Source organism: Alosa sapidissima, chromosome 6 (assembly GCF_018492685.1).
Source record: "Alosa sapidissima isolate fAloSap1 chromosome 6, fAloSap1.pri, whole genome shotgun sequence".
In the NCBI taxonomy this organism is placed as follows: domain Eukaryota; kingdom Metazoa; phylum Chordata; class Actinopteri; order Clupeiformes; family Clupeidae; genus Alosa; species Alosa sapidissima.
Genome location: NC_055962.1, coordinates 39,370,629 through 39,383,128, shown reverse-complemented (window position 1 = coordinate 39,383,128; position 12,500 = coordinate 39,370,629). Strand labels below are relative to the sequence as shown.

General features: G+C 45.0%; 1 protein-coding gene across 1 annotated transcript in view; it reads left to right on the top strand.

Moving 5' to 3' along the window:
- The window catches only part of syne1a (spectrin repeat containing, nuclear envelope 1a), a 322,712-nt gene that overhangs the window by 273,329 nt on the left and 36,883 nt on the right, over positions 1-12,500 (top strand). The window contains exons 107-110 of the mRNA XM_042094571.1: positions 3,021-3,183; positions 4,568-4,755; positions 8,089-8,239; positions 8,643-8,825. Coding sequence (XP_041950505.1) covers positions 3,021-3,183; positions 4,568-4,755; positions 8,089-8,239; positions 8,643-8,825 — 685 coding nt within the window. The remainder of the gene's footprint in view (positions 1-3,020; positions 3,184-4,567; positions 4,756-8,088; positions 8,240-8,642; positions 8,826-12,500) is intronic.

Here is a 12,500-nt window from a genome sequence, read left to right as displayed (position 1 = left end):
CACACACACACAGATACACACACACACACACACACAGATACACACATACACACACACACACACACACACACACAGATACACACATACACACACACATACACTCACACACACACATACACTCACACACACACACACACACACACACACACACACACACACACACACAGGAATCTCAGGCTCTTCTCCAGCACATGCTAATGAGTGTGGATCCTATTTTAGCAGCAGGGCCACTTGTCACTCTCAGGCGCTCCTCACCCACACATGCCTGTGAGTGTGTGTGTGTGTGAGTGTGTGAGTGTGTGTGTGTGTGTGTGTGTGTGTGTGTGTGTGTGTGTGTGTGCGCTTCTCTATTTCGGCTCTTCCCCTCTCTCTCTCCACGCCCCCTTCCCTCTGTCCCTCCCTGTGTGTGTGTGTGTGTGTTTGTGTGTGTGTGAGTGTGTGTTCCCCCTCTGTCCCTCTCTGGGTCCAGTCGAGCCGTCAGTCAGCCGCTGGGCAGTCAGGAGATAGAGCGAGACACCAGTGAAAGTGTGTGTGTGTGTGTGTTGTGTACTCAGAAGCAAGAGGCACCTGAAGAGAGTGCAGTTACTACAGTGTTTTTGTGTGAGCAGTGTGTAAGCAGTGTGTGTGTGTGTGTGTTTGAGCGATCTGGACCCTGATGGTGCTGCATCTGACCACTGAAGACATGGAGGGGAGTCCTGACCAAGGCTCCCAACTGCCCGACTGCGACTGCGATGTCAACAGGCAGGACAGAGAACCTTACCCTTTATTAGAACCCTTTATTAGGACAGAGAACCTTACCATTTATTAGAACCCTTTATTAGGACAGAGAACCTTACCATTTGTTAGGACAGGGTACCATGGGCTGCTGATGGGTTATGATGATTTACCTAGGCTATATGATGCTTTATGACACCAACACCTACGCAGGACTCATTGAGGACAGGGGAACTTGTTACGAGTGTTTTATAATGCTCTATGATAGCTACCTCTGTTGGACTATGTTGGACTATGTTGTTGGACTATGTTGTTGGACTATGTTGGACTATGTTGTTGGACTATGTTGGACTATGTTGGACGATGTTGGACTATGTTGTTGGACTGTGTTGTTGGACTGTGTTGGACTATGTTGGACTATGTTAGACTGTGTTGTTGGACTGTGTTGAACTATGTTGGACTGTGCTGGACTGTGTTGTTGGACTATGTTGGATGTTGTTGGACTGTGTTGTTGGACTGTGTTGGACTATGTTGTTGGACTATGTTGGACTATGTTGTTGGACTGTGTTGTTGGACTATGTTGGACTGTGTTATTGGACTATGTTGGACTGTGTTGTTGGACTATGCTGGACTATGTTGTTAGACTATGTTGGACTATGCTGGACTATGTTGGACTATGCTGGACTATGTTGTTGGACTGTGTTGTTGGACTATGTTGGACTGTGTTGTTGGACTATGTTGGACTGTGTTGTTGGACTATGTTGGACTGTGTTGTTGGACTATGCTGGACTGTGTTGGACTGTGTTGGACTATGTTGTTGGACTGTGTTGGACTGTGTTGTTGGACTATGTTGGGCTGTGTTGTTGGACTATGTTGGACTATGTTGTTGGACTGTGTTGTTGGACTCTGTTGGACTATGTTGTTGGACTGTGTTGTTGGACTATGTTGGACTATGTTGGACTGTGTTGTTGGACTGTGTTGGATTATGTTGTTGGATTGTTTTGTAGGACTATGTTGGACTGTGTTGGACTATGTTGTTGGACTATGTTGGACTGTGTTGTTGGACTATGTTGGGCTGTGTTGTTGGACTATGTTGGACTATGTTGTTGGACTGTGTTGTTGGACTATGTTGGACTATGTTGTTGGACTGTGTTGGACTGTGTTGTTGGACTATGTTGGACGATGTTGGACTATGTTGTCGGACTATGTTGTTGGACTGTGTCGGACTATGTTGTTGGACTGTGTTGAACTATGTTGGACTATGTTGGACTATGTTGGGCTGTGTTGTTGGACTATGTTGTTGTACCTTGTTGGACTATGTTGTTGGACTGTGTTGTTGGACTATGTTGGACTATGTTGTTGGACTATGTTGTTGGACTGTGTTGGACTATGTTGGACAGTGTTGTTGGACTATGTTGGATCCTGCTGTATGCTGACGCTGGGAAGGCTTTGGAAAACTTTAGTGATACACACACATATACATACACACACATACAGGCATGCAGACACACACATACACACACACACATACACATAGAGGCATGCAGGCACACAAGCACACGCACACACACATACACAAACACATACAGGCATGCAGACATACGTGGCACTACACACACACACACACACACACACACATACAGGCATGCAGACACACACATACACACACACACACATACAGGCATGCAGACATAGATGATGACATTGGGAAGCTTTACTGAGACCTCGAACTCTAATGATGTGTCATAAAGGAACTTCAAGAGGAGACCATGCCCATGTTGATGTGTGTGTTTAAAGGAGACGCTGTGTGTGAGTGTGTGTGAGTGTGTGTGTGTGTGTGTGTGTGTGTGTGGGGGGGGGGGGGGGGGCATCTGTCTGGGTATTTGGGATAAGTTATATCTAGTGTCTGGGTATTTGGAATTGGTGATATCTTTTATTGGGGTATTTGGGATAGGTTGTAAAGGGTATTTTGAGTACATGTATCTAGTGTTGGGGTATGTGGGGGTAGTAATCCTCTGGGCTTGTTGCTGGACTGCCCTGTACAGGCTAAAGTGGGATCCTTCTCACTTTGCAAACCCCAAAACCTTAATATGCGTGCTGTGTCTAATATAGCCTGTGTGTGTGTGTGTGTGTGTGTGTGTGTGTGCGCGCGTGCGTGTGTGTGTGTGCGTGTGCGTGTGTGTGTACGTGCGTGTGTGTGTGTGCGTGCGTGCGTGTGTGTGTGTGCGTGTGTGTGTGTGTGTGCGTGCGTGTGTGTGTGTGTGTGTGTGTGTGTGTGTGCGTGTGTGTGTGTGTGTGTGTGACAGGGTGAAGAAGCTGAGGGAGACGCTGGTGGCGGTGCAGCAGCTGGATAAGAACATGAGCGTTCTGCGTTCATGGCTCGCCCACATTGAGACGGAGCTGTCCAGACCCATCGTCTACGACACCTGCGACGCTCAGGAGATCCAACGCAAGCTCAAACAGCAGCAGGTACGCACACACACACACACACACACAGACGCACGCGCACATGCACACACACACACACTCACACACATGCACACACACACGCACACACGCGCGCACGCGCGCTGACACTGAATTTACTGACTGAGATAGAAATGACTGACTCTGTGCTAGATTAAGATTACCTTCTATGTGACTGATTGATATTACTGGCTCTGTGATAGATTGATATTACTGACTCTGTGATAGATTAAGATAACTGACTGTGATTGATTGAGATTACTGATTCTGTGATAGATTAAGATAACTGACTGTGATTGATTGATATTACTGGCTCTGTGATTGATTGAGATTACTGACTCTGTGATAGATTAAGATAACTGACTGTGATTGATTGAGATTACTGATTCTGTGATTGATTGAGATTACTGATTCTGTGATTGACGACACTGCACTTCGTCTGCTTCAGAGGACACTGTTCCCGCCTCTTTTGGGGCCTACCATCAACCATGCCTGACCTCTGTAGAAAGCTAAGAACCTGTAGTGTTCGTAGGAAACAGTCAAAATAACTGTGTGAAGTACGGGCACAGAGCCTCAGAGGCTAGAATATTGTTTTGTTCTTTCTACTGGATAACAAGCATCTCTGAACTGACCACATTTCAGCCCTCTAGGTCACTTGATATGATTTTAGAAACACAACTGAGCCCTAGCACCAGGTCTTGTGAAGCTGGGTGCAAAAGTAGATCAATATAAAATGAACTATGAGTACTTTAGACCATTATTTGCCAAGGTATGCTCATGCGTTTTTACAAATTGCCCAATGGAAACTGTGCTATGTAGAAGCATAATCCTGGGCTCAAATGAAAGGTAACACTCTGTGGTTTATGTATACTATTTAGATTGTATGTCGGGGGTTCTGATATTCAATGACTACACAAAATATGGAATAATTACACAAAAGTCTATTTTTGCATTTTCTTTATTAGTTCAATGGGTGTGTATAAGATGGACTATACATCTGCAAAACTCATAGGGCTCATAGGGCTCATATTTAATTGAGGGCTCATATTTAATTGAGACGTAATAAGATTAATCTGACATGTAAATGTAAAGCACTATACAGATTGTACATGAAAAAGGTTGTCATATATGGATTCCCGAGAGCCCAGATTTCAAATGGTGTATAGCATTACTATGCTACATAACAATATGGTGCATAAAATTGATTTAGAATGTTGGGGGGAGGTGGGGGAGGGTTAAGATGACTGACTCGGATTGGTTGAGATTAGTGACTCTGTGATTGGTTGAGATTAGTGACTGTGATACTTTGAGATTACTTGGTCTGTGATTGCTGGATGCCACTATGACCTAAATCCTCTCTCGTGTGTGTGTGTTTGTGTGTGTTAAGGAGCTGCAGGGTGACATCGAGAAGCACAGTACAGGTGTGGCATCGGTGCTGAACCTGTGTGAGGTGCTGCTGCACGACTGTGACGCGTGTGCTTCGGACACAGAGTGCGAGGCCATCCAGCAGGCCACCCGCGGCCTGGACCGTCGCTGGAGGAACATCTGCGCTGTTGCCATGGAAAGGAGACTGAAGTTAGTCAAACACCTCAGTGTTAATCTGTGAACCAGTGTTGAGTTAGTCAAACACCTCAGTGTTAATCTGTGAAACAGTGTTGAGTTGTAATACCTCAGTGTTAATCTGTGAAACAGTGTTGAGTTGCAACACCTCAGTGTTAATCTGTGAAACAGTGTTGAGTTGCAACACCTCAGCTTTAGGTTGACTGTTAGAGTTTAAGTTTAGCCAGTAATCCGCTGAGTGCTAGGTTGAGTTGTTGATGATTTAACTCTTGCAATCTAAATGCCTCGGCATTCATCTGCATTTAGCCAGTGTGGAGTTTAGGTTCTTCAGGGTTAGTTTAGGTTGACTGACTTTAGTGTTGACTGTTAGGTTGAGTGTTGACTGGTAGGTTGAGTGTTAGATGGAGTGTTGACTGGTAGGTTGAGTGTTAGATGGAGTGTTGACTGGTAGGTTGAGTGTTGACTGGTAGGTTGAGTGTTAGATGGAGTGTTGACTGCTAGGTTGAGTGTTGACTGGTAGGTTGAGTGTTAGATGGAGTGTTGACTGCTAGGTTGAGTGTTAGATGGAGTGTTGACTGCTAGGTTGAGTGTTAGATGGAGTGTTGACTGGTAGGTTGAGTGTTGACTGGTAGGTTGAGTGTTAGATGGAGTGTTGACTGGTAGGTTGAGTGTTAGATGGAGTGTTGACTGCTAGGTTGAGTGTTGACTGGTAGGTTGAGTGTTAGATGGAGTGTTGACTGCTAGGTTGAGTGTTAGATGGAGTGTTGACTGCTAGGTTGAGTGTTAAGTTGAGTGTTGACTGCTAGGTTGAGTGTTAGCTGGAGTGTTGACTGCTAGGTTGAGTGTTGACTGCTAGGTTGAGTGTTAGATGGAGTGTTGACTGCTAGGTTGAGTGTTAGCTGGAGTGTTGACTGCTAGGTTGAGTGTTAAGTTGAGTGTTGACTGCTAGGTTGAGTGTTAGCTTGAGTGTTGACTGCTAGGTTAAGTGTTGACTGCTAGGTTGAGTGTTAGATGGAGTGTTGACTGCTAGGTGGAGTGTTGACTGCTAGGTTGAGTGTTGACTGCTAGGTTGAGTGTTAAGTTGAGTGTTGACTGCTAGGTTGAGTGTTAGCTGGAGTGTTGACTGCTAGGTTGAGTGTTAAGTGGAGTGTTGACTGCTAGGTTGAGTGTTAAGTTGAGTGTTGACTGCTAGGTTGAGTGTTAGCTGGAGTGTTGACTGCTAGGTTCAGTGTTAAGTTGAGTGTTAGCTGCTAGGTTGAGTGTTGAGTTGAGTGTTAGCTGGAGTGTTGACTGCTAGGTGGAGTGTTGACTGCTAGGTTGAGTGTTGACTGCTAGGTTGAGTGTTAGCTGGAGTGTTGACTGCTAGGTTGAGTGTTAAGTTGAGTGTTGACTGCTAGGTTGAGTGTTAGCTGGAGTGTTGACTGCTAGGTTCAGTGTTAAGTTGAGTGTTAGCTGCTAGGTTGAGTGTTGAGTTGAGTGTTAGCTGGAGTGTTGACTGCTAGGTTGAGTGTTGACTGCTAGATTTAGTGTTAGCTGGAGTGTTGACTGCTAGGTTGAGTTTTAAGTTGAGTGTTGACTGCTAGGTTGAGTGTTAGCTGGAGTTTTGACTGCTAGGTTCAGTGTTAAGTTGAGTGTTAGCTGCTAGGTTGAGTGTTGAGTTGAGTGTTAGCTGGAGTGTTGACTGCTAGGTTGAGTGTTAAGTTGAGTGTTAGCTGCTAGGTTGAGTGTTGAGTTGAGTGTTAGCTGAAGTGTTGACTGCTAGGTTGAGTGTTAAGTTGAGTGTTGACTGCTAGGTTGAGTGTTAGCTGGAGTGTTGACTGCTAGGTTGAGTGTTGACTGCTAGGTTGAGTGTTAGATGGAGTGTTGACTGCTAGGTGGAGTGTTGACTGCTAGGTTGAGTGTTGACTGCTAGGTTGAGTGTTAAGTTGAGTGTTGACTGCTAGGTTGAGTGTTAGCTGGAGTGTTGACTGCTAGGTTGAGTGTTAAGTGGAGTGTTAGCTGCTAGGTTGAGTGTTGAGTTGAGTGTTAGCTGGAGTGTTGACTGCTAGGTGGAGTGTTGACTGCTAGGTTGAGTGTTAGCTGGAGTGTTGACTGCTAGGTTGAGTGTTAAGTGGAGTGTTGACTGCTAGGTTGAGTGTTAAGTTGAGTGTTGACTGCTAGGTTGAGTGTTAGCTGGAGTGTTGACTGCTAGGTTGAGTGTTAAGTTGAGTGTTGACTGCTAGGTTGAGTGTTAGCTGGAGTGTTGACTGCTAGGTTGAGTGTTAAGTTGAGTGTTAGCTGCTAGGTTGAGTGTTGAGTTGAGTGTTAGCTGGAGTGTTGACTGCTAGGTTGAGTGTTAAGTTGAGTGTTAGCTGCTAGGTTGAGTGTTGAGTTGAGTGTTAGCTGGAGTGTTGACTGCTAGGTTGAGTGTTAAGTTGAGTGTTAGCTGCTAGGTTGAGTGTTGAGTTGAGTGTTAGCTGGAGTGTTGACTGCTAGGTTGAGTGTTAAGTTGAGTGTTGACTGCTAGGTTGAGTGTTAGCTGGAGTGTTGACTGCTAGGTTGAGTGTTAAGTTGAGTGTTAGCTGCTAGGTTGAGTGTTGAGTTGAGCGTTAGCTGGAGTGTTGACTGCTAGGTTGAGTGTTAAGTTGAGTGTTAGCTGCTAGGTTGAGTGTTGAGTTGAGTGTTAGCTGGAGTGTTGACTGCTAGGTTGAGTGTTAAGTTGAGTGTTAGCTGCTAGGTTGAGTGTTAAGTTGAGTGTTGACTGCTAGGTTAAGTGTTAAGTGGAGTGTTGACTGCTAGCTTAAGTGTTAAGTTCTGTTTTTTAAGTTTCAAGTTTTTATTTGTTGCATATACTTTGCAGTGGAATTCTTATGCCACAGTTGCAATAGTGCAAGGGTAAAAGGGCCAAATAAACAGAGGGGGCAGTAGGGGGGCAAATAAACACAGGGGGGGCATAAAGAAGGGGCAAATAAACACATGGGGCAGTAGGAGGGGCAAATAAACACAGGGGGCATAAAGAAGGGGCAAATAAACACAGGGGGCAGTAGGGATGCGTAAGTAAGGGGAGTTGAAGCAGGAGAGGCAGCTCTATATGAGACAATATAAGACTGGACAGGAGCACATGTGGGTTCAGTAGTGTGTGTGTGTGTGTGTGTGTGTGTGTGTAAGACTGGACAGGAGCACATGTGGGTTCAGTAGTGTGTGTGTGTGTGTGTGTGTGTTTGTGTAAGACTGGACAGGAGCACATGTGGGTTCAGTGGTTGGGTATTAAATTGAGTGTCCTCAGGAGACATTGCGTCTGTGGCAGTGGTGTGTGTGTGTGTGTGTGTGTGTGTGTTGGGTTGAGTATTAAATTGAGTGTGTCCTCAGGATTGAGGAGACGTGGCGTCTATGGCAGAAGTTTCTGGATGATTTCGGGCGTTTCGAGGAGTGGCTGAAGGCCTCGGAGCGCTCGGCCGCACTGCCCAACTCCGCCGGAGTCCTCTACACCATCGCCAAGGAGGAGCAGAAGAAGTTTGAGGTACATGACAGCTGCTCAGCGAGAGAGAGAGAGAGTGTGTGTGTGGGTGTGCCGGGGGGGGGGGTGGAGTAAAGGACAGCTGCAGTAATGGGCCAGAGCCAGACAGAGAGAGAGAGAGAGAGTGTGTGTGTGTGTGTGTGAGGGGGGTGAAGGTGGAGGGACACAGGAGGAGAGATCATGTGTCAGAATCCAGAATCTCTGTTTGTAAACTCTTCATGAGGAAGGGAGAGGGGACTCACTGCGTGTGTGTGTGTGTGTGTATGTGCGTGCGGGTGTGTATGTATGTGTGTGCGTCCGTGCGTGCGTGTGTGTATATGTGCGTGCGTGTGTGCGTGCGTGTGCGTGTGCGTGTGTGTGCGTGTGTGTGTGTGTGTGTGCGTGCGTGCGCGCGTGTGTGTGGCAGGCTTTCCAGCGCCAGGTGCAGGAGTGCCTGACTCAGCTGGAGTTGATCAATAAGCAGTACCGCCGGCTGGCTCGGGAGAACCGCACCGACGCCTCCTGCCGTCTGCGGGAAATGGTGCATGATGGGAACCGTCGCTGGGACAACCTGCAGAGACGAGTGGCCTCCATCTTACGCCGCCTCAAGGTACACTTTACCACACTTTACCACACTCATCCACATTTTACCACACTCACCCACATTTTACTGCAGACACCTCCACATTGCTAGATTTACCAAAACACAATTACAAACTATGTTACAGAATGCAGCTCTTTAATGAAGAACATAATTAGGTTACAGAATGCAGCTCTTTAATGAAGAACATTATTAGGTTACAGAATGCAGCTCTTTAATGAAGAACATTATTAAGTTAAAGGTGCAGTTACAGACTGCAGCTCTTTAATGAAGAACATAATTAACTTAAAGGTGCCGTCGCAGCCATCATACACGATTTCATTAAAGTGATGGTTCGGAGTAATTTCACCCTAGGGTCCTTTGCACCATGACGTTGAGCCAAACACCCTCCCAGAAGCTGTTTTCCCATTGGTCGAGTAGCGCAATCAGGCGAATACAGAAACGAATGGCTTGTGCAGGCGCTTATGGAATCAATAGAGTACAGTGGGTCCCAGTTAAGTTTGGACGGGTTCCTTCATGAATCACGCACCCCATTTTCTCAGCAGAAATGGCACAAACTGCAGTTGACACAAACAACCACAAGGTGTCACTTGGGAGTTCTGCCACTACTATTTTTGATGCGACTTGACTTAACTGCTTCCATGACGCAGTGAGCCATTACCAAACATAAATGATAATACAATAGCGTGAGTTTATATATCTTATACCCTATTTGTCACGGTTACTTATAGATGTGATAGTGTAACGATAAGCGCATGAGACTTTCAGCGGGGGCACGGGAACTTAAATTGATCACGGTAGTTTAAGCTTACACTTAAACAGACAAAACATTCTAATATGAAAATGTAGATGCAGTTGTTGTAAAATGGTGCAGCTCCTTTAAGAAAGCCCCGTGCGCAGGGATGGAGAGAGAGAAAGCGAGAGGGGATGTGTGTTAGAACTTAGATGCGTGTGGAAAAAGTAGACGTGCTGTTTAGACTGGAGCGAGTCATATTCAAAATAATGCAAAAAATAAATCCGCAGATAAAACCAATTATCCTCATTCATTGCAACCGCAGCATGCCTGCTTGCCGACGTTCAAACGAAAAAGATATCAAAGCACCTTTTGCATTTTAATGTAGCACTCATTTTTTTTTAAACAGCTGGACAAATGATTTAGCTAATTGATTATAGCCTGCACACCAGCAATTGTTGAACATTTACCTGTACAAGACAGTAGCCCAGCCTAACAAGCATGTTGCATGTTGTAGGCCTACTGTAGAAATTTCACTTAAATTGCAACCGCAACATGCCTGCTTGCCGACGTTCAAACGACAACGTAAAAACGAAAAAAGATATCAAAGCAACAAGAGGGTTGAGTCTGAATGACACGGAGTTCAGACTCATATTGCTCCTCATAACCATCTATAAAAAGGTGTTTTTTCTTTTCTTTTTGAGCACGTCCGAATTCCAGGACATAACGCACTGGACCTTATAATAGGCTCGAGATATAATTCCAAAGGGGGCAGATAGGGGCCTACTGCAATAAAAACTTAAAAAGATTGAACGAAGCTTCCCGAAATTTGAAATTGCGATCAGTGACTGGCATCGGGTGAAGCTTTTCGAAGTTGAACAGGCTATTAAAAACTATTTGCGCACCTCAATGTCACAGGAGAGACTGGGCTCTCCCTTCTATGAATTGAAAGACGTTATGCTACCTGCAAACTGGCCTATGATTTCATTGCTGAGTTTGCGGCAAAGCAAGACAATGTTTTTTCAGAGTAAGGATATGGCGAGTCAGTGTAATTTATTTGTCCAATGTTAGCCTACAGACCAGTTTCCATAGTACATCAACAGTTTGAATGTCGTGTGTGTTTCTGCTCATTGACAAATACCGTTCAGCACAATGATTCATGCCCAATTAATTTCCCCTGTTAAAGTGTTCGCCTTTGTTACACTATTTGGTTTCGTGATGTAGCCTATGATAAACACCATATGGACAAATATGTGACTGAGCTAATGTTATAGGCTATACAATTTCCCCTCTTAAAGACAAGCTGGTGTAGCTTATTAGACTAGGCTACTAAAATGCACCGACGGTAGCCTTGGCTATGTGTAAAGTAAGCTATCGCATGATTTCATGCACGTAAGTTCATGCATCTGTCAAGTTCGCACAGGGCATAGCACTATCTGTCAAGTTCGCACAGGGCCTCGCACCCCCTTGCGACGGCCCTGCAGCTCCTCCCAAGACAGCGAGGAAAAAGTTAAAATACGCGATAAACCCGGGAAAAGTTGACAGGTTTGTTTCGGTCCCGGTGATTATTTGTGAAATTGTGCAAACGACAGCCTTTTCAAGGCTTTTTAAGGAAGGTGTCGTAGCATGCAAGCTCCCAAATTGACCCAGTAGCCTACAGAAGGCATCAATACATTTTTGGGACTGGGGAGGGTCATGCGTTTTTTCTCAATCACTTTGGAGGGTCATAGAAAAATTTCTTGCTGGCGAGGGAGGGTCACGTCTTCTTTGACTAACGCTGCCAAAACTCATCCGGTAGACCCTTAAATAAATAACGAACAGTCCCTAATTGATTATAGCCTGTAGGCCTACACCAGCAATTGATGAACATTTACCTGTACAGGACATTGACAGTAGCCCAGCCTAACAAGCAGATGTTGCAAAAGACATCAAAAGACGCAATTAATCAGAAATAAATAATGTAATCTGCATTGCTTTATTTAACAAACTGCAAGCAACACGAGGGTTGAGTTCGCTGTGAGGCCAAACCCAAGAGCAGAGCCTATCTGTTAAGGCACTCGATAGGCTATATGAGCTGTGTGCGCCTGGAAAGACAATAGAAGATGCTTTCTGAATAGCACAGCGAAGACGGCTCTGATCATCCCATACCCTCCCCCCACTTCCTGTAGCCTACCATTATGACTTGTTGCCGTTTTGGGACATTAAAGCTTTTTCATGTTAAGCCCCCCCTCCCCCACAAGCAGTGGGGGAGCGCGGGGCACAAAGTAACACTTTTTGGTAGACAAAGGAGGGTTCTCGTGCTTCTGTCGTTTGGCGACAATCCGTTGCAACCAGGCCAGGACAGATATTTTAGAGAGAAGGAGACGCCGGTGCAGCTCAGATGTCTTCTTAATTTTCTTTATTCTTTAGTAAAAGGTGCAGAACATTATTAAACTTTGACTAACGTTTCGATGTGTCGATGTTTTTGACTAACGAACATCGAAACGTTAATCAAAGTTTAATAATGTTCTGCACCTTATACTAAAGAATAAAGAAAATTAAGAAGACATCTGAGCTGCACCGGCGTCTCTCCTTCTCTCTAACACTTTTTGGCTTTGGCTAAATATTTCTAAAATCATTTGAGTTTCACTAGTCACATGTTTTAACAAGGAACACTTGTTATTGAACTAATAACAGACGTGTGTCGAAAATTGACTTTATTTTCCATACGGAGAAATAACATATGCAGAGTCTAACCAAGGTCAATCTTGCCAAAAAAGCCCTCAAACCTGAAAACACATGAGGCAAAAGTGCAAAACATCACAAAACTAACTAAACTAACATGCGCATATTTTTGTATTGCAATCATTGTAGCCTACAGTTGTAACAGCGCGTAACAGTCGTTTTACTCCCTGTATGCACTCATTATAAAGAACGTTTAACGTGTCCCAAAAACAGCTATCAACTAATCA